The 27150-nt window shown below is 50.5% G+C and overlaps 1 protein-coding gene across 1 annotated transcript; it reads right to left on the reverse strand.

The window, feature by feature from the left end:
* Positions 1-23154: 23154 nt before the first annotated feature.
* Positions 23155-26656, reverse strand: IRX5 (iroquois homeobox 5). The gene is made up of 3 exons (XM_068527770.1): positions 25976-26656; positions 24496-24901; positions 23155-24335 (listed from the first exon to the last, which is right to left on the reverse strand). Exons 1-3 carry the CDS (start codon positions 26222-26224, stop codon positions 23524-23526), a joined length of 1467 nt encoding a protein of 488 aa, XP_068383871.1. The 5' UTR covers positions 26225-26656; the 3' UTR covers positions 23155-23523.
* Positions 26657-27150: the final 494 nt, after the last annotated feature.

Below are 27150 nucleotides of genomic sequence, written 5' to 3' on the forward strand. Positions count from 1 at the left end.
AATCCATGTAACAGCTACCAATTTTTGAGCATTTACTACAGTTCATCTTCCCAACAGCCTCGGCACAATCACAATCCCTATTTACAGATGAGCTAACTGAGGCCAGAGAGGTTAAGTCTGTTACTCAAGATCACACAGTTAGAAGTGAGGGAGATTTGAACCCAGGCCTCTCCACATCAGAGGCTATGCTCCTAGTCACTCTGCCCTGCTTTGTTCCTCTTTGATTCTCTTAGAATCTGTCCCTGTGATCTTTGCACTCTTATCTCAGGATAGAGACAGGCTTGGGAAGAGGGACTGTAACTGGGAGAGAGAGAATTGAGCCTGTAGCCCAGCCACACTCTAGCCAGGCCTCTCTTCCCCGCACCCTCTCTCTCCCACTCTCAATCTACACGACCACCATGCCTTCCTCTCTGTTGATATGACAATGGTGGCTGGTGGATTGGTATGTTTTCTCCACCTGTGTAAATGTTTGCGATGAAAACTAGAAAGAGATTAGAGCCAGAAGTCCAAGTAATAACTTCTGCCTTCTGGTATGACTTAGAGCAAATCCTTTCCTCCATTTTCACCTCAGTTTCCTCATCTGTAAAATGGGTACTATAAGGTAATGCATGTTTTCTGTACCTCCTAATGGAGATGGGAAGGAGGGAAAGAAATGAGGTCATTTTTCAAAAACCGAGTAGATAATGAATGAGGAAACATTTTGAAGCCCTAAAACATCATACACATGAAACAGATTGGTGCAAATTTTGGTGCAAAGAGTGTTTTATTCTTACCTCAGGGAATAAAACTCTAACAGATGCTCTGGGTGACACTGGAAGGGAAACTAAGAAGTTAGTCTAACTCTGCAGCTATAGTGACCTCTGTCTACTGGTGTCGGGGTTTCACTGAGGCCCAGCACGGCTCTTTGGACAATGAAAGATGTTTTCCGGTTGGTAACAATCACAATATCTGTGTCCCTATTCCACTGATGTGAGTGGATCTTGTTAAGACCAAGACCTAGCAGTTGGATGGAGCCCCCAAATCTACCAGGCTCAGAGCTGGAATATCTGTTCATATCTCGCAGGGAGAAGGGGTCTGCAACTCTGAGCTGGGAACCAAGCAGAGAGACCCATTCATTCGGTATTCATCCATATGTGTATTCATCTATCTGTAAAGTACTTGGTACAGCGCCTGGTGTATAGTAGGTGCTATATAAGTGCATGCCTTCATCATTCACTTGTCCTTTCCCTCGCTCACTAGCTCACTCAGTCACAGGGCTGGTTTGCACAATTCCAGGGGGTGACATTCATATGGATGGGAGGGGGGCTGTTCATTCCATCTCTGAAGCTAGACGCTGGGCCAGGGCCTTTGGGCTTCACAGGTGAATAAAAGAGAGTCCCACCCCACCCCCACCCCAAGGATCTCGCAGTCTGTAGCAGAGGAGACGAAGATGCCTATAAACATCCGTAATTCCCACAGAAGGTAGAAAGCAAGAAATAGTCCCTAGAAGAAAAACACAGAGAGTGGAAGAGGAGGGGGAAGAGGGGAAGGATGGGGAGGAGGGGGACCGGAGGGAGGATCTCAGTTGCCTTCAGGTCTCAGGCAGGCAAAGTCCACCCTGGAGTAAGTGGAGAAATCGTGAGATGACTGCCCCGCCTGCAGGGGGCAGCAGTGACCCATTTCCAGACGGATTGTTTTTTTTTTGTCCAGGAATGTGGAGCCAGGATTTCCAGGTCTTCTGACTCCTTTTAGAGAAGGTGGAAATCCAAAATTTTTGGTGACATTTTCTGATTTTTTAAAATATAATGCAGGTCAAACAAAAGAGCTGCTAGTTTGCAACTCTGGCTTGAGCTGTGCAAGAAGAAATTAATTCCTTCCCAGAGAAGGCTTCATGGTGGCATTTGAGCCTGACCTTGTAAGACTGACATGCAAGATGGGAAGAAAAGATTGGCAGTGACCTTAGAGAGAATCTAGTTTCTCTATCTCACTTCATAGAATAAGAAACTAAGGCCTAGGGGTCTGGTTCCTTTTGGTTGCCAGTTAAGAGAGTATGGGAAACGGGCAAGAGTTTGGAAGAGTAGGTTGGAGACAAATTACAGAGGAGCTTGAATGCCAGGCTGGGGAATTTGGGTTTGAAGAAGCATGTATGCCTAAGGGCTAACACTTCTGATCACTTACTATGTGCCAGGCCCATGCACCATCTCATTTAACCTTCACAGTACAATTACTATCATTCCCATTTTACAGATGAGAAAACTGAGGCTTAGTGAGTTGAAGAAACTTGCCAAGTTCACACGGCTGGTAAATGGCAGAGCAGGTCCTCAGACCTAGGCCTTTCAGACCCCAAAGTTTGTGTTCTTGACCACCAGTTCCTACTGTAAGAGAAAAACGGAGCAATGGATTTTCAAAAGATGTTCCATTACCTAGACATATTTTTAACTTCTCTAACTCATTTCCTCCCAGAGCCCTGTTTTGTTTTATTGACTTGAAGATTAGGTTTCCACATTTCTTGAGAAGTCTCTCTCCACCCCTTTTTAAACACAGCTGTCTTTGAGGGTGGGGAGGAGGAGTATTTTAAACAGGAGTTGTTTAACTAATTGCCAATTATCTCTGAATAGGGTATGGTTTCCAACAGCTGTAAGGGATTTTGGTCTCCATCCATTGCCTACTGTTGCTGGTACTTGGAGTGTGTTGAGATATTCTTGGCCTCTTGCTTCAAAGGGACAAAACCAGTGCCTCACCCCTCCTCCATTCATGCAAACCGTCTGAGCCCTGCTTTTCACTGACTGGCTGGCTTAGGAGGGCACTGGCTGTTTCTGACTGTAAGAAGATCAGTAAAGACTTTCTGTCTGTCTCTGAGTGTAAGTGGCCTGGTACTTGTGAGGGCAGAATTCTCCCCCAGGACTTGGCACCTTTACTGTCATTTCCCAGTGCTTTTTAACATCTCCCTTGTGTATGGAGGTTTCTTGTTGAAATAGGAGAACATGCTTTGCCTCCTCCATCCTGAATCTAGCAGAAAGCTCAAAAGAAATTAATATGAGACGTCAGAAGACCCCAGTGCAGATGGGTGATGTTAATTGTCCCTTCTGGCTCTGTCTGCTGGATTCTTGGGAACCGGCCGAGGGGCAAACTTTTGTAAATGTTAATCTCCTTATGCTTAAGATATCACGCTGCCTTTGATGTTCCCAAACATGTTCACTCCTATCTTGGTTAAGGGTGTGTGGCTCAGACAGGCCAAATGCTTGTTTTGTCTTCCGTCTTCCTCCAGGAGGGCTCAATTGATAATATGCTCACCTCCAGTTGAAATATGAACAAGTCCCTCTTCAAAGCCAAGGTGGTATGGCGGGGGGAGGGGGTGGTGGGAGGGAGGCAAGATGCAGTGACACTCAGGGCCCCTCCACCTCTATACCCAGAAACCAAACTTAACTGGAGTCATTTTCTCACCCACGGCCCTTTGGATTCAAGTGGGTTGAATTCAAGTGGATGGCTCCGTCTGTCACAAACCCCCCCCGCTACTATAGAAAGGGGAAAAAAGGAAAGATTTTAAAAAATCTATTTAATATATATGTATGGTTAAGGTAACGCTGATTGCTGTAACAAAAAAAACCAAAAACGTATGATGGCTCAAATACAATGGAAGTTTATTTATCCCTAATGTCAAGTCCAAAATGGACGCTCCTAATTGGAGGTGGCTTTCCTCCAAATGATGATTCAGGGACCCAGATTCATCGTCTTGTGGTCCTTTCATCTTCAACAATGGTTTCCAAGTTTGCTGTGTTCAGCTACAAGGAGCTGTGGAAGGAGGAAGAGAGGGTGGGGAAGGCACACCCATTTCTTAACTGCTGGTGTCTGAAAATGGTACATATCAGAATGAGTCACATGACCTCACCTAGAAGGGAAGCTGGGAAATGTAGTTGTGGCCGGTGGCTGCTTCCCACTAACACCCTGTATTACAGAAGTGGGAGCGTGACTCTTTGGTGGACAATTAGTTTCTCTGCCATACACTTGAGCTGCGAGGAGACAGCTGGGACACCAGAGGAAGAGAAGCAGTTAGAAGCTATGGTTTGAGTTTCAAAGTCTGGCCACGTCCTTTTGGGTAGGTCACTTTCCCTTTCTGAGTCTCAGTTTCCTAATCTGGAAAATGGAGATAGTGCAGAATGGGAAGAGATAATAAGGATGACCGAGTTATAGTCTATCAAACATCCTACCCGTGGCTGCCCGCTAAGCTTGGATGTTAGAGTATTTTAGGGAAAATGTGATGCAGTTGACGATTTGTATGGATTTCAACTTTCCCTGAAAAAGAAAAAAAAAGCAAAGGACTAACGACACTGGGTCTGCATTCCTGGATGGTGACAATCAGCCAGTGCTGAACGTAGGAAAGGTAGCATTGTGAAGTCCCCTACGGTCGAAACCACTCCCATATGGCCTTTTTACCCATTTATATGGTCTTTCTGGCCATGTCAGCAGGGAAATTTGAGGATCCTGAGCTATACAAGTGTCATACCTGCTCATAACAATGATTACACTCAAGCTTCAGGAATATTTTACTTCTTCTCTGATTTCAAAGAACTTAGTCATTGCCAAACTTCCACCCCAGCTGCGGAATCTTGTACATTAGCTTTAATGACTGATAAACTCTAGAAATTGCATATTAAAATGACGGTGGGGGCTTCCCTGGTGGCGCAGTGGTTAAGAATCCGCCTGCCAATGCAGGGGACACGGGTTCGAGCCCTGGTCTGGGACGATCCCACGTGCCGCGGAGCAACTCAGCCCATGAGCCACAACTACTGAGCCTGCGCGTCTGGAGCCTGTGCTCCGCAACGGGAGAGACCGAGATAGTGAGAGCCCCGCGCACCGCGATGAAGAGTGGCCCCCGCTTGCCGCAACTGGAGAAAGTCCTGACACAGAAGCGAAGACCCAACACAGCCAAAAATAAATAAATTAATTAATTAATTTAAAAAAAAAATGAAGGCCAATGTATGTAATTTTTAATTGTCAATTTTTTTTTATCTTGGCAGAGTATTGTTATGACTACCATAGCAGAAACTTCAGGATCTTGTTAATTTTCCTGAGATAATGGATGGGCATTCTTGGAGAAGGTTCCATTCCAGAACTCAGAGCCCTGTGAGTCCAGTAATTTGCTTAGGAAGTTACCTCCTGCTGAGGCCAGTGCTGGGGAGGTCGACTGACTGACAGCTGTAATTGATGGACGCTGGTGATGATGCCAGGGGCACAGCTTTGTGGGGCAGGCTGGTGATCTCCTGCCAACGTCCACTTGAATATCACTGGGAAGGCAGGAGATGACCAATCATCGTTGTCTTTTAATAGTCTGTTGACAGAAGATAAGTTAAGAAATAGAGTTATATAAGACTGCTGGGCAGAGCAGGGCAGCAACGGGAGAGGGAGGGAAAAGGAGGGGAAGAAAGAGAACAAGGAGGAGGAGGAGGAGGGGGAGGATTCTGAGTATATTATTTAGGATAAGCTAAGTTATGCTGTTATAACAAATGACCCCAAATCTCAACGGCTTAAAACAACAAAGGTTTATTTCTTGCTCACACTGCGTATCCATCGAGGGTCAGCAGGGGTCTCTGCTCCATATTGTCCTCAGTCTGGGACCCAGGCTGATAGAGCCACCACCATCTGGAACACCATTATGGGAAGGAAAGAGAGAGAGTGGTGAATCGTGCACGACTTGTAAAGAGCCCACCCGGAAGTGACACCTATCACTTCTACTCACATTTCATTGGCAAAGGAAGGCATATGCCCTGCCTCGCTCAGAATCAGTGCAGAAGTACAATTCTCCCACATGCCCAGAATGAGACAAACTGGAAAGTTTGTGAATAGCCTTAATATCTACCTCTCAGAGGATCCGAGATTCTAGATCTGGAAAGAATCTGTACTAGTTGGAACTATTTGGGTTGCAAATGTAGAAAGTGAAACTCAAACTACTTTAAACGAAGGACATTTATTGACTCACAAAACTAAAAATTCAGTGGTAGGTCTGTCTGTCTTCAGGCAAAACTTAATCCAAGGGATCAAATTCTCTAAGATCTGGTCTCTTTCCATCTCTCAGCTCTGTTCCCTTCCATGTAGGCTTTGTTCTCAGGTCTTCATAGTCCCAGAGTTCAAGTTCAATGGGAAAAGAGAGCCTGTACCTCTCTTCAATTTTAATAAAAATCTGAGGCCTCAATTTCTCTGGACCACATTGAGTCATGTGCATATTTCTGAACCAGTCACTGAATCCAAAAGGACGGAATGTCGGGCAGCCCTAAATCATATGTCTAGCCCTAGAATCAAAATTGAATTAACTTCATCAAAAGCATTTAGACCGGGCTTCCCTGGTGGCCCAGTAGTTGGGAGTCCACCTGCCAATGCAGGGGACACGGGTTCTAGCCCTGGTCCGGGAAGATCCCACATGCCGTGGAGCAACTAAGCCTGTGCGCCACACGACTGAGCCGGCGCTCTAGAGCCCGCGAGCCACAACTACTGAGCCCGTGCACCTAGAGCCCGTGCTCCGCAACAAGAGAAGCCACCACAATGAAGAGTAGCCCCCGCTCGACGCAACTAGAGAAAGCCCATGCACAACAACGAAGACCCAACGCAGCCAAAAATAAATAAATAAAATAAAATTTTAAAAAAGCTTTTAGACCCAGGGGAGGGGAGAGATGGTTCCCAAGGGAAATTCAGAATGCTGGACTAGAATAAGTATCCAAAAATATACACAAATAAAATAACACATATCCACTATAGGATGTAGAGATGCTCTGACCCAGTGGCTTTCCAAGTATTGTTTTGTGGATGTGAAGAGTAGGATGGAGTTCCTGCACTCTCCAATCTCCCTTTCAATTAGAGCGATTGTGCTTTGTTATACATTAACATTCCACGTAAGATTTTTTTGGAATTAAAAAAGGGGGATCCTCTGCTTTTAAAAAAAACAGGGGGATTAAGCAACCCTGCTGTTTGATCCCACCTGCTCATTTTACAAAAGTAGAGATTGAGATTCAGAACGATTAGTAGAATTCTCTTCACGTCTCATTGGCCAGAATTGGTCACATGGCCTCCTACCTGTAAGGGAGGCTGGGAAAGTGAGCATCTGGCAAGGAGAATGGAATGATCACAGCTGGCCTAGAGATAAACGGTCCATCCCCTAGGGCTGGGCACATTGCCATCCCACACAAAAGTGGGGTTCCTTTAGGAAAAGAGAAGGAAGGAAATGGCTCTCAAGGAGCTGTCAGCTGTGGTGGTATGAGTCTGATCTCATTGAAAGTTCCTTAAGGCTAGGACTGGGCCTTGTGCCTCTGTTTAGTCCTCCATTGGTCTATGAAATGTGCCTGCAATGATCTCCTTTAATCCTCACAACAATCCTATGAGGCAGTGAATCACACACTGACTGTTAAAACTGTCCAGCTAGAATGGACTTTTATCATTATGATTGTGCCCCATTTTACAGAAAGAGAAACTGAACTTCAGAGATGAATTAATTACCCAAGGTCTCACAACTAGTAAATTTTGCTTGTTCCTAACTTGACACCTTTAGCACCGAAGGAGGAGGGAACTTTAAGCACAGATCTTTAACCATGTAGGGGTTGACTGTAGAAAGGTGGGGGGCAGACAGTGAGAACTGGGGCATGACAGAGGGAACAACAGCATGTGCAAAGGCCCAGAGGCAAAATAGTGTATAGAAATGGCAAACAGGTTTGCCATTTGCAGGTTTAGAACCTAATGTTTAAAGGAACATTATACTTAGGAGTTCAAGACTTGTATGAGGGCAATAGAGAGCCGATAGATATTTCAGGCAGAAGAATTATATCATCACATATGTAGTCTATCTTCAGTGGGGAAAATCAACTTCAGGGGACAGGACTAGAGCTGGGAGGCCATTGAGGAGGTAAGAGATGACAGTGGCCTGCATTACAATGTTGGCGATGGTAACGAAGTGTAGATTCAAGGAAAAAAATCAAGGACATTGAATCCACCAAGTCTGAATCCAGATTTCGTAACCAGAGGTGACGATCTGGAGAAAATGGAAAAAGCCGAGACTGAGTCCCAGGTTTCTAGATGGTGGTGCCATTGGCTAAGCTGGGGTAGGTGGGAGGTGAGTGTGGAGGGCAGGAACCCAGGCAGCCTGGCTCCCGAGGCTGCACTCCTCGTCACAATTCAATCTCAATCCCCGACACTTAACACGCAGTAGGAAAAGGTCAGGACTCAGGACTGGGCCCGGGATATTAAGGGAACCCTGATGGAAGTGAGGAAACCTCCCTCATTGGGTGTGGGTACAAGTCCTCACACAGCCAGTTCCTCACCCTGCAAAGAACACCGGGCACAAGTGAGTGCCCCCTGCCAGGAGCAGGTAGTGAGCCCCTCCCTCATCCTGCCTCAGAGCCACCATCTTTGCCCCTCCCCGGCACCCAAGGTAAGACATCTGCACCCTCAGGTTCATCTTAGACTGACTGTAGTCTATCTTGGGCACCCCAGACTACACCTTAGGGTGCCCAAGATAGATTCTATAGAATCTGGTATGCACTCGATTCCTTTCTCCACCTGTATCCTCAGAGAATCAGCTGGGTGCTCTCACACCTGTTACCCTGAAGCTCAGACTCCGTGCCTGGTACAGTACTGAGGGAAAGAGTACCAAAATTAATGATTTCGACACTTGTTAAATTCATCCTAAAACTTGTGTGGAAGAATAAATGCCCCCAAATAGCCAAGTCAAATAGTTTTGAACAAGAAAAGCAAAAAGGAAGAGCTGCTCTGTCATATTGTAAGATATATTGCAAAGTGATTGTCGGATAAACAGTATGGGGCTCCAGACAAATAGCCTAGGAGAGTGCAGAACCAGATCTGTGTGTTTCTGGAAATGTACATGCGAAGATGAAAAGCCAGGTCAAAGCTCACAGAAGCACGTGCTTTTGGGAATCATCTTGTTTCCAGTCCTGCACGTGGATGCTAATACGTGAACAAAGAACACACTAGCTTTGCACGTGGTCCTGGAATGAATGACTTCTAAAGCACTCCACAGACAGGCTCACCCTCTAACCCAAAACCGGGACACGGATAGTATCATCATTACTTCACTCTGGTGGAACTGAGGCTCTGAGAGGTTAAGCCACTTGCCCAAGGTCACACAGCTGGCATGTGGCAGAGATGGGATGCAAACTCAGCTTTCCCTGACCCTAGAGCCCATGCGCTCTGCTGCCTCTTCCTCAGCAGCAGTCCCATATGGAGAGGAAGCAGTGTGAGCTGGAGCCATTGTGAAAGCCCTAGAAGCTGCTAGAAGCACTTGAACTCAATCTCTGAAGGGCAAGTGGATTTCGACAGGTGACTGGGGTGATGGCTCTCAGGGAGAGGACCCAGCCTGGGGAAAAGGGCTTCGAAAGTGACTGTTTAGCCAGTGTGACCAGAGCACAAGATACCCAGGAGGGTCTAGGGAGACGGGATCACCTGGGAGAATGGGGTCAGACTGATGAAGAGCTTCAAATGACTTAGAGAGGAATTGTGACTTGAATCTGTTGGAGTATAGTTTTGATTTTGTCACTCTCCCGCTCTACAACCTTCTGTAGCTCCTTTGGCTACTGTCTCCTGGCTAGTAAGGTAAGAGTATGTAGATGGAAAGATGGGAGAGAACCTGGAGACAGAGAAACCAATTAGGAGGCTGATGTCACAGTCCAAGAGGGAGGGGACAAGGGCCTGGAGGGGATGGGAGGGAGGAAGAGCATGCACTTTGGGACAGGGTTTTGTGAGATGCACGCCAACCCCTCCGCCCCCCCACCCCTGGCCCTCATCACAGTGAGGATCACTGCTTCTCTGTAGCATCAGATAACATTTCAAGCTCAGCAAATAGCAGGTACCTTATTCTACTCACAGTAGAACTGAGCTGTGAATAGCCAGAAAAACAACTGCTGCCTAAAACTGCAAAGAACAGCCAGCAACTCCCTCCTGGCTCCATCTAGGCACAGAAAATAAGAGTCAGACATTCCTAGGTTCATATGTCACTTTGACACTTACTCAGGCAAGTAAACCTTTCAGCACCTCAGTTTCTTCACCTGTAAAACGGAGATAGTGATAATACGTACTCCATAGGTTTGATGAGGCTTTACTGAGCTCATGTACATAAAATCTTCAGTAGAATAACTGCTATACACTAAGAGCTCAATAAGGTAGCTATTATTATCAATAACAAAATAATTGTTTAGGTAATATGTTAACTGTACTCTGCGATTGTTATGCAGCTTTTAGCAAAGGAATTGGTGTTGGAATTCTCAAACATCACTTATTTTATCACCAAGGTGGCGACATGGGCCTTATGACTAAGAAATGTCAGAAGATGAAGCAAATTCCATTCCATTCAATTCAGGAAGTTGTGAACTGTCATTCCTAATTATAAATTGTTAGAGAGATAGATGGACAGATAGTAAATCATGAAAGCTAAACATATTTCCCTATTTGAAGTAGTGACTGCTATTAAAAAAAATTAAAGAAAAGGAAAGAAAAGCCTATTATATCTCCCTCCAAAAGCCCCTGCTTCTGTGACAGAAGTCCATGGTGTCACCTCTAAGAGTTTTCATTATTCAGCAGTTTTGGGAATGAGTGATTGATGTAATTAAAGTTATTGGTAAAGAAAAACTCAGTTACCACAGAACAGATGAGTCAGCAGAACGTTTAAGTAATGAAATAATGTTCCAAGGAGTGATTCTTAAAATAAGATTTTTTTTTTCACGCTAGATATCTTAACCATTGCTGATCAGCAAAAAGATGTGAAGTAGTTAAGAAATGGAGAAAACATGCTACACAATTTTAGAAATTCTCAGATGAAATCATTTGCAATCATATGAAACCGTATTTATTGAGTAATAATGGTAAGCACTCACATTTCTTGAGAGTCCACCATGTGCTTCGGTGTGCTTTGCATCCATTATCTCATTTAATCCTCACCCTGTGAGGTAGGTACTGTATTATCCCTGTTCTATGGATGCTGAATTTCAGAGAGGTTAAGGAACTTTCCCAGGGTTGCACAGCTGGCAGAGGGCACAGATAGGAACGGAATCCAAGAAGTCTGGCACCCAATAGAGTCTACCTTCTCCATCACCACAGGTCCTGGGCCTCTCTGTTTAGATTTCTTAGTCATCTAATCTGGTTCATTAATATACCCAAGATAGTAGAGGGCAGTCAGGATTTGAATTCACATCTGTCTGACCCCAGAGCTGTTTCGAAATTCATTTCTATGGGAAAAATCCAAGTACACTGGCCTGGAATCCATTTCTTTGTTTTCATTTCCATCAACATGTATTGAATACCCAGGACGCTCCAGGCTTTGGATTCTACTTTGGTGCTACAAAGATGGCTGGGGCAGGGAGACCTTCAGGAGGTATGTGATGGTCAGTATGACAGATGATGAAGTTCAGACTAGTGCAGTAGGCAGGGGAGACGGTTGAACAAGATCCCTCAGAAGGATCTATGGGACTTGGGGAGTGGATGCATATGAAGCATGGGGGAAAGGAAACTGTTGGCATGTTTCTGAAGTCCTTCCACTGGGTCACTGGATGAAGGAAGGCAAGAGAAGTCAATCTGGGGTTGGGGTGAGGCTAGGAATGGAAAGGAGGTGACTTTAGTTTGGGACATTTTTCTTTCATCTGTCATTTTATCTGGCTTTATTCTTTTTCATATATATTTCTTTTCATTATTTTTAGTTTTTATTGAAGTATAGTTGATATACAATATTACATAAGTTACAGGTGTACAATATAGTGATTCACAATTTTTAAAGGTTATTCTCCATTTATAGTTATTATAAAATATTGGCTATATTCCCTGTGTTGTACAATATATCCTCGTAGCTTATTTTATACCTAATAGTTTGTACCTCTTAATCCCCTACCCCTATTTTGCCCTTCCCCCTATCTGCTCCCCACTGGTAACCACCAGTTTGCTCTCTATATCTGTGAGTCTGCTTCTTTTTTGTTATATTCACTACTTTGTTGTATTTTTTAGATTCCACATATAAGTGGTATCATACAGTATTTGTCTCTCTCTGTCTGACTTATTGCATTTAGCATAATACCCCCCAAGTCCATTCATGTTGTCACAAATGGCAAAATTTCATTTTTTTTATGGCTGAGTAGTATTCCACTGTATATATATACCACATAGAAATGAAGGAAACAGTCCCATTTACCATCATGTCGAAAAGAATAAAATACCTAGGGATAAACCTAGTTTGGGACATTTTGAATTTGAGTTGCTTGTGGTCCTTCCGGCTGGAGATAGACTTCAGGTAGTGGATAGGTAGCCTGGAGAAGAGGTGAGAGTGCGGGCTGGATGTAGGCCAGGTGTGCTGCAGCACCACTGAGGGGCATGGTAGGCCTTCCAGGGCAGGTGAGGGAGGGCCTACCCAATAAACAAGCTATGCTGAACGTCCCCACCCAGGGAGAAGAGAAAAGAGAGGAGAAAGGAGCAAGGTGTGTGTGTGTGTGTGTGTGTGTGTGTGTGTGTACAGGGGTGTTAACTTTGAGTGATATTACAGCCGGGAACCTAACAACACCCTACTTGTTAGCACTAAACAAAGTTCCCATGTGTCTCTGTGGCCAGCTTCAGAAAGGAGGGGAGAGGGATAGGAACCTCCCACTTGTAAGTATCTGGAAAAAGGGGCACTGATGGGACAGGAACCTCTCAAAGGGAGACGCATCCACCTCCTCAAGCCCACCCACCCCTTCTCCAAATTTTGCTCCGAGCTGGAGGCTCCAACCCTCTCTTCTTCCCCTGCAGAAGAAATGGAGAAGGACCAGAGTCCTTTGTGGCGTCAAAGAGCATATTGGGTTGTGGGTCTTAGCCTCTTACCCCCAAAGAATGACCCACAGATAGGAAAAAAGAGATTCAGGCCTTGCAGAACCAGTGGAATGGAAGGAACAAAAGTTTACAAGGTTTGTAAGGATTCTCCCATCTCGGTCCTGCCTCCCCAGAAGCTCACCCAGAGATGAGGATTACAGTGCAAGGAATTCATTAAGAAAAGGGCATAGGGGGAGCAGGGTGGGGACAGGGGGCAGCCATCCCTGGCTGCTCTGTCACCGACAAGCTGTGTGATCTGGAGCAAACTGCTTTACCTCTCAGGGCCTCAATTTCCATATCTGTAAAATGAGCAGTTACTATTTTTTAAAGTGTGGCAAGCACATCTCTGGGGGGGACACAGGATGACTTTAGGTGTGGGTGAAAAGATGCTCATGTGACCCACATCATCATGGGTGAAGCAGAAGGAATGGGGTTGCAGTCACCTCTAGAACAACCAGAGGCCCCGAGAGACGCCAGTTGCCTTCAAAGCCAAGAACTTCACTTAATTAACTGGCTTCTTAATAACTGTCTCCCTTTGATGGCGAGTGATACCAGTTTTTCAGTGACTGTAGTGGTATAAACATTCCTTTCAATATAAGTAAATGGTGACAAAATTCAAAGGAAATTATTCTGTAAATAGTAGTTTCAATAATCGTAGGCTATGACAAGGATTGGGAGGGCGGGGCTCAAATGAGTAAGTTTCGGGGAACACTGAGCAAGGTAAGGACTCTTTCCTTGCAATTTCGAGTCCTATGGAGCCTTCTCAGACATTCCTCCGACATTTTCTAGGACCTGTTAGGCACTTACCAGATTAAGAGAAAAAAATGAAAAAGAAAAAAGAAAGTAAGAAAGAAAAAAATGTCTGGAGAGAGAGGGAAAAAAACTCCAAAAAAAAAAAAAAAAAAAAAAAAAAACTCCACCAACCAAAATAAACCAGGCCAACGATTTTTCTACCACATTGTTCGTATGCTCAAAGAGGTGGTGTTTATTCCAAAAGAGCCCTTTTCTCCAAGTCACCACTCATCCACTCTTTTATGTGATCCAGGAAAATCAGTCCTCAACTACCCATGAACATCTTTGCATGTATGAGTATTTAGAAAAAGAGCCACCTATTACCACAGGGTTTGGATTTAGATGCTGAATAGAAATAGAAAGCAAATGAAATCAACCAACCAACCGACCAACCAACAAACAAAAAACCTTGTGGTCTGGATCTTAAAAAAAAAAAGTCTCAGCAATGACAACTGTGTGGTAAGTCTGATGTCAAACTGTGTTAGCTGGGAAGGTGTCTGGGATGTTCTGGAACTGTGAGGGTATTTGGAATCTAGGGCTAACAGATGTCTCACTCTGCTTGAAAGACATTGAGATGCTATTCCTAAGGGCCTGTGGGTTCCCTTGGGGACAAAGCCACTGATAGTTTTTACAGAAAAAATCCCCAAGCTGACGAACATATATATGACACAAGGAGTCAAGAAAATGATTGAGGTGGGGAAAAAAAAAGCAAAAAACAGTCAAGGTGAGGCATTGAAAAAAAAAAAAAAAGAAAGAAAGAAATACAAAATAAATGCATGAAAGACCTGTGATTAGAGTCCTTGTCCCCAGTTCAAATCTGTTTGCTAGGATCTTCTCTGTAAAATGATGGGCAAAGGAACATTCATTTTTGCTGCATCATGTGAGATCATTGTGGGCAGGCAGGCAGTCACTTCCAACAGGAGAAAGGAGCAAATCTTCTCAGATGGCAATTATTTAGGGAAGTAAACACTCCTTGGCAGGGGCAGAAGTCCTAGCACTTCCTTGCTGTTGAGTATCTGGGAGAGATGACATACTCCTAGCTTTTCCCTCATCTGCACTTCACACACAGAGTGCTGAGGAGGCAGTCTGTCCTCCAGCAGCTTTGGAGGAGGGCTAAGATATTTCCCGGCCCTGCCTAAAAATATCTCCCTTGACAGCCTGTCACAGTGTCTGAGACGCCACCATTCTAAATTCATTCCTCTCTGTTAAGGCATTTTGTTTCCAGGAGTTCTCCGTTAAAATACAGATATCCGGGAGATCTTAGCTTGGCTGAGACAGAGGGAGAACACAGCCTAGGAGTTAGGAGACCCGGGTTTCCGGTTCGGTGCTGCCTATAAACTCACTGTGTGAGCTTGGGCAAGTCATTTTCACTTCCTGAACCTCAGTTTCTCCACTGATAAAAAAAAAAAAGAAAAAGGGAAAGGAAAAAAAGGCAGAAATAAAAGGGGAGATGGGGTTAGAAAGGTCTGAGATCTCTGGTCTCAGGCGGCAGGATCTGTTCACTTCAGGGTTTGGCCTGGACACTGGATGACCAGCGTGTCTACGAGAGCAACTCCTTTGGGCCAAAGGGCTTGGGGATCAGGTCAATGAGTATCTTACTTCCCCCTTATCCAGAAAAAAAAAAAAAAAAAAAAAAATCCCTGCTCCTCCCTTACCGCTGGACATCTCAGCAAATGGCAACCCCATGTCTCTGGGTTTTCAGGCTCAAATTCTTGGAGGCATCTAGAACTCCACTCCTCTTATTCCCAACATCTAATCCATCAGCAAAGCCTGTTGACACTACCTTCAGAATATGGCCCAGACCTGATTGCTTCTCCCCACTTCCCCGGCTACCATGCTGGACCAAGACCGCATTCCATTACCTCCCCCTAAATTCTCCATCAGCCTCTTAACTGGTCCCTGCCTCTACTCTTGTCCTCCCAGAGTCTCAGCTCCTCATATAGGGGGATGCCTTTAAAACATAAATTTGATCCTGTCTCTCCCTTCAAAACCCTCCCTCCCTTCCTCTCCCTCTCTCTCTCCCTCTCTCTCTGTCACATCATAAAATCCAAAGATCTCACCAGGACCTACGAGGCCCCATATAACCTGATCCTGGCTTTGCCTTGGTCTAATCCCCTCCCATAGAAGTCTTCTTGGTGTTGCTCAAACCTGCTCCCACCTCAGGATCTTTGCACCTGCTATGCCTTCTGCCCAGAACTCTCTCCCTTGGGATACCTGCCTGGCCTATTCCCTAACTTCTTCCAGGTCTCTGCTCAAATGCCCCCTCCTAGGGGATGCTTCCCAGACTGCCCTCACTCCAAGATCACACTCCCGTCCATGTCCTAACCCTACTTAACTTTTTTCCTAACACTCATCACCTGGAGATTGTGATAAGCCATTATCACACTTATTTGTTTACTTTCTGCCCACCCCTCTAAAATGTAAGCTCCAGGAGGGCAGGGACTTTGCTCTGTTCATTGCTGCATCATCAGCACCTAGAACAATGAACCTGGCATATTATAGATGCTCAATTATGTACGTTGCAGGAAGGGAAAAAATAGTTTAAGTGGAGCTGCACTAACATGGAGGCCAACCAAGCCTCTTACTGGAGAGGTCAATGCCAAGGGCTTCCCTGTGCTCTGCTTCAGCAGGGCAGGATGTCCCAGGGAGGCAAAGGTAGAGCCAATTGTTGGGAGGTCTGGGTGGGGCAGTGTGCGGGGTACAAGGTAGGCAGGGGAAGTAAAGACTCCAAGCTGAGTTTATAAGTTTGTGGGCTGCAGGTTTTTGATTGAGACTAGAGGAAGTGGCTAAAAGGACTTGGGGACACATTCCAAAGGACAGGAGCCTGCAGAAAAAGGGTGGGTTATATATAAATGAGAGGAGGTCTGAACTGTCCTGTGAACTAACTTGAACTTCAATTCTGTCCCCATAGGGGATCCCAAGGCAGGTCTGGTCAGCTCCCCAAAGCTCGGCTGTGATCAGAGCTGCCTTCCCAGGCTCCCCAGTGTCCCCCTCCAATCAAGCCCCAGAGAGTGATGTATAGCCAGAGGAGGTAGGGAAGGGGAAGAGTGCTAAAGAACAACAGCCATTCTGGCAGGATTCTCCCCAAGTCAGAACCCAAAGCCTCAGTCTCCCACCCTCTCCCCTCCCCCCCAGGCCTTGGCTAGCATCTCCAGTGAAGTGACGTGCTAAGAGAGCATGACCCTAATAACTGTATTGAAGGATGACTATCTGCCACCCACTAGAAACCTCACAAAACAGGGGTGGTACAGGCCCATTCTACAGAGGAAGCCATTGAAGTTCAGAGAGGTTATCTGATCTGCCCAAGGACCCACAGCTTCGTAAATTGCAGAGGGAGGTAGGATCGAGCCACCAAGGCCCAAGGACCCAACCAGTACACTGTAACGCCTCTGGACAACAGCCTACATCTCCATCTTCACACTGCCTGCGGTGCCCTGGTCACACTCAAGTCCTGGCTTCTAGGACGCTGGAGAGGTGCTGTCCGCCTCTGGGCCTGCAGCCACTGGAGTCCTGGCCTCCTCCCACCTCCACCCCCGCCTGAGCCGCTGGCCCGCAGGGGGCGATGGAGGCATGGCTGGAGCCCCCGCCCCAAATCCGAGGCTGGTCAGCAGAAAGCAGCTAAGGTCAAGGAAAGCCCCCAGGGCCAGGGCTGGGTACAAGAGAAAACCGTTGCAGGCGCTGAACCCCCGGAGGCCGAACCCCAGCTGTGCTGAGCGCCGCTGCCAGGCCGCCCCGTGTGGACCGGAGCTCTCCAGCCGTTGTTTGATGAGCAGCGGCCAATAAATTCATTAATCATCATTTTATGCCTCATCAAACCCCCTCCAAGCCCCTCCATGGGAGTTACACAAATTAGCCCCTGAAAAGACAGTAATTTCAGTTTAGCGAGGTAAGTGCTTTCTGATGGGCTCCGCGCACAGAGCTCTCCTGACAAGCCAATCCATCAGCGCGTTGGGGATGGGACGCGGCCGGGCCGCCCTGACCAGCCGGGCCTCACCAGTCCCAGCCCTGCCCAGCCTAGCCTCTGGGGGCTACCCGGCAAGGCAAGGGTCTCCGCCAAGGGTGCCCCCTTTCCCAGGCTCCTTTGCACCCATCCTCCGCAGTCTGTCTCGGCCGGCCTCTTGCCTTCACCCACCCAGACGTCCTCCTCCACCCTTCTAAACGGAAGAAAAACTTTGCCGGAAAAACCGAGGCCCAAACTTGGGGAACGAATTTGTCGAGGATGGCGGAGACCGACGCACTGGTGCTGAAGTTCTGAACTCCCGCCCATTGGAGCTGGGAGCCAGGCAGCCCTTTCTCCTACAGTCTGGATGTCCGGGTTCTGCGACCCTTTGAAACTATTGAAGGGTTGTGTGCATTGCGGGCATACATGGGGGGAGGGGGGGTTATCCACGCCAATCCTGAAAGAAATCTCAGGATCCAAAAGAGGGCCATCTGGGAACAGAGAAGGGTGGTCCTTCCATCTAAAGGGCGACTCCACGGGACCCTGGTAGCCGGGGGTTGGGGGTGGAGGTGGGGGACGCCCCTGGCCTTTTCCACGTCCCTCCCGTCTTTCTTTCTGAAACCCCCGCCTGGGGTGAAAGACGACGCCTGGGGAGGGGAGCAAGAAAGGATTTTCTATCGAATGGGCCCGACCAGTAGGACTCCAGTGTGGAGAGTTGGGTAAAAACCGCAGAACACTGTGGCGAGAGGTTGGGTATTTGCAAGCGCGAAGCCGAAGCCGCGCCTTCTCACTTTCCCGTCCCTTTGCACAGAAGGTCCCAAGGGGATCCTACCCGGCGGGCAGGGCGCATGCAGAGGAGATGGACGAGGAGCCGCCGCCCAAACCGAGCCGACCGACCAGCGCTCGAGCGCCCAGCGACGCGCCTCTCCTTCATTAGCTTCCCCTCCACGCGGCGCTGCATGCCTCGGAAAATAAGTTAGCAAACGGGGAGCCGTTTATCTCTTTTATCTTGGGGCCTGATCCAATTAAATAAGTGCACATTTACATTTGCATCCATCAGGCGAGAGCTCTGAGAGCCCGGGGTTTGCTCGGAGCAAATAAAAGCAGATTTCACTGAGAAAAGTGGCGTCTGGGAGCGCCAGGCTCGTCCGGGCGCCGGAAACGAGCGCGGCCGGGAGGGCGGCCTTGGGGACCCAGGGTTGGGGCCTGCGGCCGACGGGAGGCCGGAGATCCCCAACGGCCCGGAGGGGCCGGCCAGCGCTGGGTGTGCAGCCAGAGCTGCTGCCCGGTCCCCGAGGCGATCGTGTTAGGCCACAACCTGGGTCCCACCTCGTGCCTGGGACCCAAGTCTCATTTAGCGCGAAAACGAAAAGGAGATTAGCTCTGGCCTGGTCCAAAAGGGAGACCCGTGGGGTGGGTGTAGGAACAGTCCCACAGCTTTGGCCACTTTGGGGGGGAGAGCAGGAGGCAAGATTCCGGTCGGGCCGATTTTCCTCCTATTCGGGGGCCGAGTGGCAAAGAAGGCGAAAGTCAGGTAGAGGGCGCGCCCCCCGCTGTCCCCAACATCCTTGCACCGGGGGAAACCAGCTGAGACTTCCCCTTAGCGCTTCTGGATGGCTAGAGGGGGACGTCCAGGTGAGCGCCTCCTCCTTTGCCACGCCGAGCTCATTAAAGGTGCTTTCGAAATAGAGTTTGAAGAATTCGAGGGTAGTTTTGTTTTGTTTTTCCTTTTCCTAAAGATGTCCAACCTACAGGCCAAAAGATAGAAACGATCTCTGGGGGCGCGGCTGCGTCGTAGACCCCCGACATGCCAAACCGCAAATTAAAACTGTGCGGGGCCCAGAGGCCGGGAGTGGAAAGGCCAGCAGAAACGGAATACCTGCACCTGAAGCGGGGCGGGAGTACCGGCATTGCCTGGGCTGCGCACCGCTGCGGCCACCCCCTCCCCGCAGGCTGCTCCAGCAGCCCGCATATTTCTCAACCGCCTGCCGCCAGGTTTTAAAGGCTGTGCCCAAGCCATGGCAGGAATCTGTAGGGTTAATACTCTTCCAGTTGAAGGCTGTGCTTTCCGAATCCCCAATGTTAACTGGGTCCTGGGTCCCAGGCCGAAGCGAGTGGGATGGCGGAGCAATTTACGTTTGACCCTCTTGGGGTCCAGAGCTAAGGCCCCGCTGTGGGTGGAGGGCATAGCTGGGTGTCGCCTAACTCCTCCTCTCTGCGAGCCGCGTGGTGCCCGGGGACCAGTAGGCGGCGCCCTTCCTAAACTGCATCCGCCTCCGGCTCCCTCTTGGAAGCGCAATCACATTCCTTTCACTTTGGGCGCTTTGCAGGGCGCTGTTCTGTGCCTCCGCCCCAGCTGGCAGCTTGTTAGGCGGGACAGGTGGGCTGGTAGGAACGGCCAGTTCTGAAACCGCTCGCACGACCACCCCAGCCCAGCCCCCAAACTTCCAGGCTCCAAGAGCTGTGCACATCTCAGGGAATGAGAGGCCCTCAGGGGTTTGCAAACCAGGAGGCCTCGATGAAGGCCCCTCACCCAGGCCGGGGAACAGCAGTTCGGGCCCTGGCACCCCGTTCCGAAGAGCGGGAAGGAGAAAGGGCCCCTTCTGCAGCCTCACCTCAATGCCCGAGTATGCGCCCTCGGGGATTGACTGGGCTGTTGGCTCCTCACCCCAAATCCCAGAAGCTGATTCGGCCCTGCACAGGGGGGTAAGGGAAGAAACCCAGCCGGTCCCCGGTTTGGCGCTGCCTCGTGGGGCTGACTGCAGGGACCCCACTCAGTGGTCCCGTGGCCTCTGTTGCCAGGGGTTCAGCGACTCCTAGTCCCCTTAGTGCCAAGCTAGGCTCTGCTTGGGGGCTGCAACCAGTGCAGCCAAGCGCAGGTGACAAATGCCCGCGCTACCCCAGCACCGAGGTGTATTAGGCGCTGCTTCGCATAACTTCCGCGCCCCAGTCCAAGTCTGCGAACAAACCCCTGACACACGCCGGAAGGTTTCCCCCAGCGCCCCTTGCAAGGAGCATCGCCTTCGACACGGCCCAAGATGCGGCCAGCCTGAGGCTCGTAGGCTCGAGGAGGGACTTGGGACCGTACAGACACGCATCTACTTCTGGGATTAAACGCGGGAGACATTTCCTAGCTGCACATACCTCGATCCGCCCAGCAGGCCGCCCCCAAACTGAGAAGTGTCTAGACAACAGAAAAACCACTGGCCACCGAAACCCAGCTCTGCAAAGGAGAAAACCCTAAACTTAATCTGGGGCTTGTGTTTAGGACGAAGTACGCAAAGAAAACCCTCGACCCTGCAGAGGCCAAGGGCAGGAGGGATGCGGACAGGGGGCAGCGATGTGGGCACCAGCCTTCCAGCCTCTGGCGGTTTCGCTGCGCAGCCGGGAGGCGTCTCGCGCAGCCCCTCGTTGGGGAGAAACGCCGCGGGCTCCCCGGTACGCGGTTCCCGTTCCCAGGCAGCCCCTGCGGGCATTCGGCTCCCAGCCCGGAGCCTCGGCAATCAGACCCGGGAGGCCCGCGCCGCGCCATTTGCATATTCCCGAGAACACAAGGAGGCCTACAATTTTCTTTTTAAAATCGTTGGGCAGGGTTTAGGGCCAGTGCTTCCAAATCCCGCAGAGTTGATGTCGTCCTTAAACTCTCTCTTAAGAGAAGGCGACTGGCCTATTCTTCTGACTTTTTTAGAAGAGAAGGTGACTCCTGGGGCTGCATATTCAACAGGGGGGAAAAAGCTGATTGTGAACCGGGCTGTCGGGGGGTGGATGGAGGGGGCTGGGGCGCGGGGGGTAGGGCAAGTCATCTCTGGAATTCAATTGTTTAAAAAAATCATTTATAATTAAAGGGACAAAATAAAATACGATCGTCTCATGCATATTTAATCATTCACACTTCCAGCTTTGAAACCATTTTCCCTGCGTGAATTTTCTCACTAATTTAAACACTGAAGTCGACTGCTGTTCAAGAAAACATCTGGACAATGCTGCTTTCAAACTTGTTTAAATTCGAATAAGCTAAAGGAGCCCCGTTGCAGGTTAAAAAAAAAAAAAAGTAGCAAAAGTGAAAACTCCGGTGAAAATCTGGGCTGTGTTTTAAAAAACAGGTTAAAGTGGTCTTGAGTAGAAGTGCAAATATGTGAGTTTTGATTTAGCCTAATTAAACCGGTGTTATGTGCAAACACATTCTCTATACGCTCAGGCTTGGGTTTAATAGAGCAAATTAATTCCCCTCGCTGGGGTATGTTTTTGCTGTAAAGCCTCCCCTCCCCCGACCAGTGAAAATTTCCCACGAAATTCCACAAGTCCGCGGTTCCCCGTCTCCCGCGCAAAATGGAGACGCGAGCACCGACTGTGCTGGCGGGCCTCGGGCGCAGGGCGGTATCTCTTCCTCATGTGGGATTGAGACGCAACCTGCCTTTTCGTTTTGCGATGAAAGATGCGGGATTAGACGGAGAAAATAAAACCTCAAAAATACTTTTGTAGCTACTCGGACTCTTGAATCCGAGATGGGAAGAGTGCTAAAGTGACAAGCCTGATCAAGTCCACAACGGCCTCATTATCTAGGCAAACGTCCTCGAACTTTTGAATGCCGCTTGTCCAAAAAGGGGCTCTTGGGGGTGGGGCGGGGGGGGCTCTTCTGGTCCGTTCGGGGCGCCCCTTGCTTCCCCCAAGCGCCTATGGCACTCCCTCCCCCACTTCCGCCCACTCTCTCTCCAATCTCCGACTCTGCAAAGTGCAGGCTTGTAATTCAGGACAAGTGTGACACCTACCTGTGAAAGGGGGGAACCGTCCCCTCGTTGGTCCCGCGGCCCCAGCCCCGCGGCTGCGCGGGGTATCTACCCGGCCGCCTACCACCCTACCACCCGCACGGTCGCGGATGGAACATTTACTAATCTAATCAAATCCAGCGAAGAGATCAATGCCCAATTTTGAAGGGGTAGAGAAGACAGTGACTTGGGAAAGCCTTCTCCTTGTCACCCCCTAACGCTTCCCGCCCGCATTAGCCCAGAGCACCTTTGAAAGAGTAATAAGGGCTAAATCCGGCATAAAATCGAACTCATTAGCAAAGTTCACCAGCTGATTGCTTTGCATAAAACACGACACTGATTGGAAGTAATTAGGTTAAGCAATGGAGCTCGGGTGGTGCGTGTCTCTAGCTGCCTTTGCCATCTCTTCTCCCTTCTGGGCACACACTTGGGTCTCTCTCCTCCCTCCTCCGGGGTCCAATCTCCCCACAGCAGCCCGCATCAGTGATCCAAATCTGCATTCCGGGCAGGGCCAGGTTCCCCGGGGCTCGAAGCCTAATTACTGTTTCCCGCTGGCACACTAGGTTCAGTGGAACCTTTCATTCCCCACTTCGAAAAAAAGTTGCAGTTTGCACCTTTTGTCCAGGGCGATGGACAGTTTACTGTGGCTTCTAAAAAGTAATGAGTGGCTCTGATTATGTTAAAATCTCTTTTAATTAAATATTTTGCATTTTACAAAGGCGGCTGCAGTTTCTTTTACCTTTTAAATCTAAGAGTATAACCTGTTTCCTTTCTGTGATAATACTTTAGCTCATACCCAGAAAAATCAATAGGTGTAAAAAATTAAATTAAACTTGTAATTTTAAACTATGAAACAGTTTTGGGGGAAACACAAATGTATATATTTATATTACAAAAAAAACATTAAATGCCTGTACAGGTGTCTTATTTTCATAATTTACTTCAAAGATATTGAGTTATCAATTTAAATACAAAAATGCTACATTAAATATACAGAATAAGATTTAATACAAATCCTTTTTTAAATTTTTCTTTTCAGTTGGTTAAGACATTTTTGTTTGTGTGTGGAGATGTTTACATTTTTATGTCATCCATCTCCAGGAACTATAAACTTTTTAGTAGGAGGGGTAGTTTTGTTTTTCTCTCATGTTGATGGAAAAATAACTGCCAAGGCCATGTTTTTTTTTAATAAATTAGGAAAGTCCAGGACCGACGCAGCCCGCGTTAAATGTCGGACATACCTTTCTTCAATTCATAGGGAGAGTCTTTGCACAGGTCTAGCTGGGACTGGCTCCGCAACATTTTCGGGTCTTTAGCCAAAGCGTCCGCTCGGTTCAACACGGTCTGGTTTAATCCATTGAAATGCGAGCTCGGACCCGTTGTAGGGCCTGGCCCGGGCCCCGGGTGGCCATGAAGGTGTCCGAAGGAGCCATAGTTCGTGTAGCCAGGATAGAAGGGCGCCGTATAGTACAGAGGCCGGGACAGCACTGTCCCGCCTGGAAAGGGACACTGAGCCGAGGGCGAGCGCGATGGCGCCGGTGCTGGTGACGCGCGGCTGCCTCCTAGGGCTTGCCCGGCTACGGGCCCGGGGCACGGTGGGCACGGTGGGCACGGAGAGCCCTCGCTCCCGCCGCCCCCGTCCTTGACCTTGTCCGAGGATGTGGCGATCTCCGCCAGAGACCACAGTTTGGGCTTGGCGAGCACCGCCTGAGGCGGAGGCGGTGGCGGTGGCGGCGAGTGTATGACCGAGGGCCCTCCGGGACCGGGGGGCAGCTCTCCCGCGGCTGGGTGTGGGCCCGGAGCCGGCGCGCCCGAGGAGTAGTGAGGGGCCGGGTCCTCGGCCAGCCGAGCTGCCGCAGGCCCGGCCGGGGAGGGCCCGCCGGCGCGGGGGGGCCCGGGCAGCGCGTCGAGGCGGCCCTCGGACGGCGGCTCTTTAAAATCCGAGTCGCTGAGGCTACCCTCGGTCTCTTTGCCGGCGGGGGTGGGCGGCCCCTGCAGCCGTTCACAGCCTGAAGCCGTCTTCTGCTCTGCTCCTCCTGCGGGCGAAACCCAGGCAGTCAGAGGCGCGGAGGCCGCGCGGCGGGGCCCAGGTCCCCGCCCGCAAAGGCAAAGACCCCTGCCCTCAACCTCCAGGCCCTGTGCGCCCCCTCTCCAGTCCCCCTTTTGCTCAACGCACCCTTTCCCGCGTCCACCAACCTGCATCGGGGCCCTCCGGGTCGCCCTTGTCCTCGGGCTTCTGGGGCTCATCCTCGTCGTTCTTCTCCAGATCAATGTTCTCTTCCTCCTCCTCGTCCTCGCTGCGGTTCCGCGGCGTCCACGTCATCTTGTTCTCCTTCTTGAGGCGCCGGCGCGCGTTGGCGAACCAGGTGGACACCTGGGTGAGGGTCATCTTGGTGATGATGGCCAGCATGATCTTCTCGCCCTTGGTGGGGTAGGGGTTCTTGCGGTGCTCGTTGAGCCAGGCCTTCAGTGTAGCGGTGGCGTCTCGCGTGGCGTTCTTCCGGTACGCGGGGTCCCCGTAAGGGTACGAGCCCAGGGGTGCTGCGTACGGGTGGTACCCCAGGGAGCCTGCCATGCCGGGTGTATGGTCGTAGGGAGAGCCCTGCAGGGAACGGGCAGAGAGAAAGTGAGAGTGGGCCGTGGTCCCCAGTGCCACCTGGGCGACCGAAAGACACTTTCCCTGCACCCAGGGGTCTTCGGGCTGCGAGGCCCGCACTCAGGCTTCCCCTGGGGTAGGGCTGGAGAGCTCAGACCCTGGGGCAACCCCTCCTCCTCCTCATAAGGAAGCGGGGGCGCCAACTTCTGAGTCCTTGGGGGCGCTTGGAGCCGTCCTGGCTTCCCTGGCCCCTGGTAGGCCCCCCTCTGCCCGGGAACGTCCTCCCCCCGTGCGCAGATCCGGCCACCGCGGCCGGGCCCTCTACCCAGAGAGAGGCCTGGGCAGCGGCGGCGACTCTGCGCTCCGCGCCCGAGTGGTTGCGCGTTGGGAGCAAGGGTGGTGAGCAAAGGAAGTCAAGGACTTTTTTTCCCCACAGAGAAAAGCAAACGAAAAGCTAAGCCTTGCCTCGGCACTCCCACCCCTCCAAAAGTGTTACCCCAAACCGAAGCCAAGGCGCTTTTCCAGAAAGTGCACCCGGCCGAAAAATCCCGGATGCACCGCAGCTCGCCCGACTTTTCAGAAATTTAATACCTCCAAATCGGATTGCGAAGATAGGATTACGGATTTGCAACATTTTGGAGGACTAATTAAAGGCGAGGCCAAACACATTTACACAGACTTAGCACGCTTCTGTTCAGATTTCGGGTCTATTTCTTTTGAACTACTTTCTCCAAATGGCAAAACCAAAAAAAAAAAAAAAAAAAAGAAAGAAAGTAAAATGTGCAGGGCGGCCTGGAGCTCACGTTTGAACCAAATGCTGCTCTTTAATCGCAGCGACCTCTCCCCAAAAAACCCTTTCCGCCAACTCAGCGATCCGAGCAAGACGCGGCTCTTCTCTCCGAGCAACTCCTGAGCCCGAGGCCCGGGCGAAGCCGAGGGAGACAATCGCCCAAGTTTGCAGGGTCCGCGAGGCTTGGCAGGGGCGGTCCGCGGTGGAGCCGAGGCCCGTGTCCCCCGCAGCCCCCGACCGCCCCAAGCTGCCCCAGCTGCCCTCGCCCGCCCCGGCTCCCGCTCACTCACCACGTACGAAGAGAAGGCGGCGGCTGCTGCCGCCGCGGGGTCGGCGCCGTACTGGAGGTGCGAGTTGTAGCCCGGCGAGGGCGCCGTGAAGGCGGTGGAGCCGGCGTAGGGCGAGAACGCGGAGCCCGACGACGAGCGCCCGAGCTCATCCGTGCGGGGCCCCGAGATGACGCTGGTGCTGTACGCCGGGCACGAGTAGAGCGCCAGCGAGGCGGACGGCTGGTACAAGTAGCCCTGAGGGTAGGACATGGCCACGCACGGGCATGGGGCGCTCCGCGCCGCGGCCGCCAACGAGCCGGGCGGCGCCCTGCGAGGGCGTGCGGGCGGGCACCTGGTCTCCGGCTGCCCCGGGCCGCCGCTCCTCGGGCCCCGGCTCCCAGGCTCCGGCCCGCGGCGCCTCCTCGCTGGCTTCCCGCGCGCCTCCGGCTGCGGCCGCCGAGCTCGCTCCTCTGCGCGCCTCGCTCGCCCCGGCAGGGTTTTCCGCCCCCTCCCTTGCTGCTTTCTCTTTTTCCCCCTCGCTCTTTGCACTGGGGGGCTCTGCTTTTGGCTTCGCAAAGGTCCTGCCAAGATGCTAAGTTGGAAATTGAGGATTCTGACGCCTTGTGCGCGCCTGAAGCTCCTCCTTCGCGGGGTGTAGTCGGTGGGAGGACTGGCAGGAGCCTCTGGGCGGCCGCAGCCAACCCGGCCGCCAGGCGCGCCTCGCCCTCTCCCTCTTCCTCCCCGGCTCCCTCTCCCGCTCGCTGGCGCTCCCCTCGCCCCTCCCTAGTGCCCGCCTCTCCTCCGCGGCCCTCCTCTCCCCCCTCCTCTTATTCCCCCCCCCCACCCCCCGCCTCCCCTCCTAGGTCTCTCCCTCTCTCTCTCTCTCTCAGACTCTTGAGCGCCGGCCCCAGGATGACAAACACATCCCAGGCGCGCCGATCTCTTCCAACTTTCCTCCCCTGCTAGGTCGGGGTGGAGCGGCGGTTCCGACACAAGGCGGGCCCTGATGGCCGGTCCCGCCGCTTCGAAGCACAAAGGGAACGAGGCCGCGGACCGCGCGCCAGCGCAAGCTCTGCTTTCTGTACGCCGCAGTAAATCGCGGAGTTAGCGGATTTCTTGTTCGCCAGAAGGCTGGGCTCCAAGGCAGATCGCCGCCCACCCGCCCCTGGCTTCTCCCCCAAGCTAGGGGACCCGAG

This window comes from Eschrichtius robustus, chromosome 19 (assembly GCF_028021215.1).
Source record: "Eschrichtius robustus isolate mEscRob2 chromosome 19, mEscRob2.pri, whole genome shotgun sequence".
NCBI lineage: Eukaryota > Metazoa > Chordata > Mammalia > Artiodactyla > Eschrichtiidae > Eschrichtius > Eschrichtius robustus.

Coding starts and splice junctions, on each gene's coding strand:
- IRX5 (XM_068527770.1), bottom strand. CDS start 26,224: ATGTCCTACCCTCAGGGCTACTTGTACCAGCCGTCCGCCTCGCTGGCG. Junction 24,902..25,975: donor CCGCCTTCTCTTCGTACGTG/GTGAGTGAGCGG, acceptor CGTTCCCTGCAG/GGCTCTCCCTACGACCATAC. Junction 24,336..24,495: donor CCCGGAGGGCCCCGATGCAG/GTTGGTGGACGC, acceptor TTTCGCCCGCAG/GAGGAGCAGAGCAGAAGACG.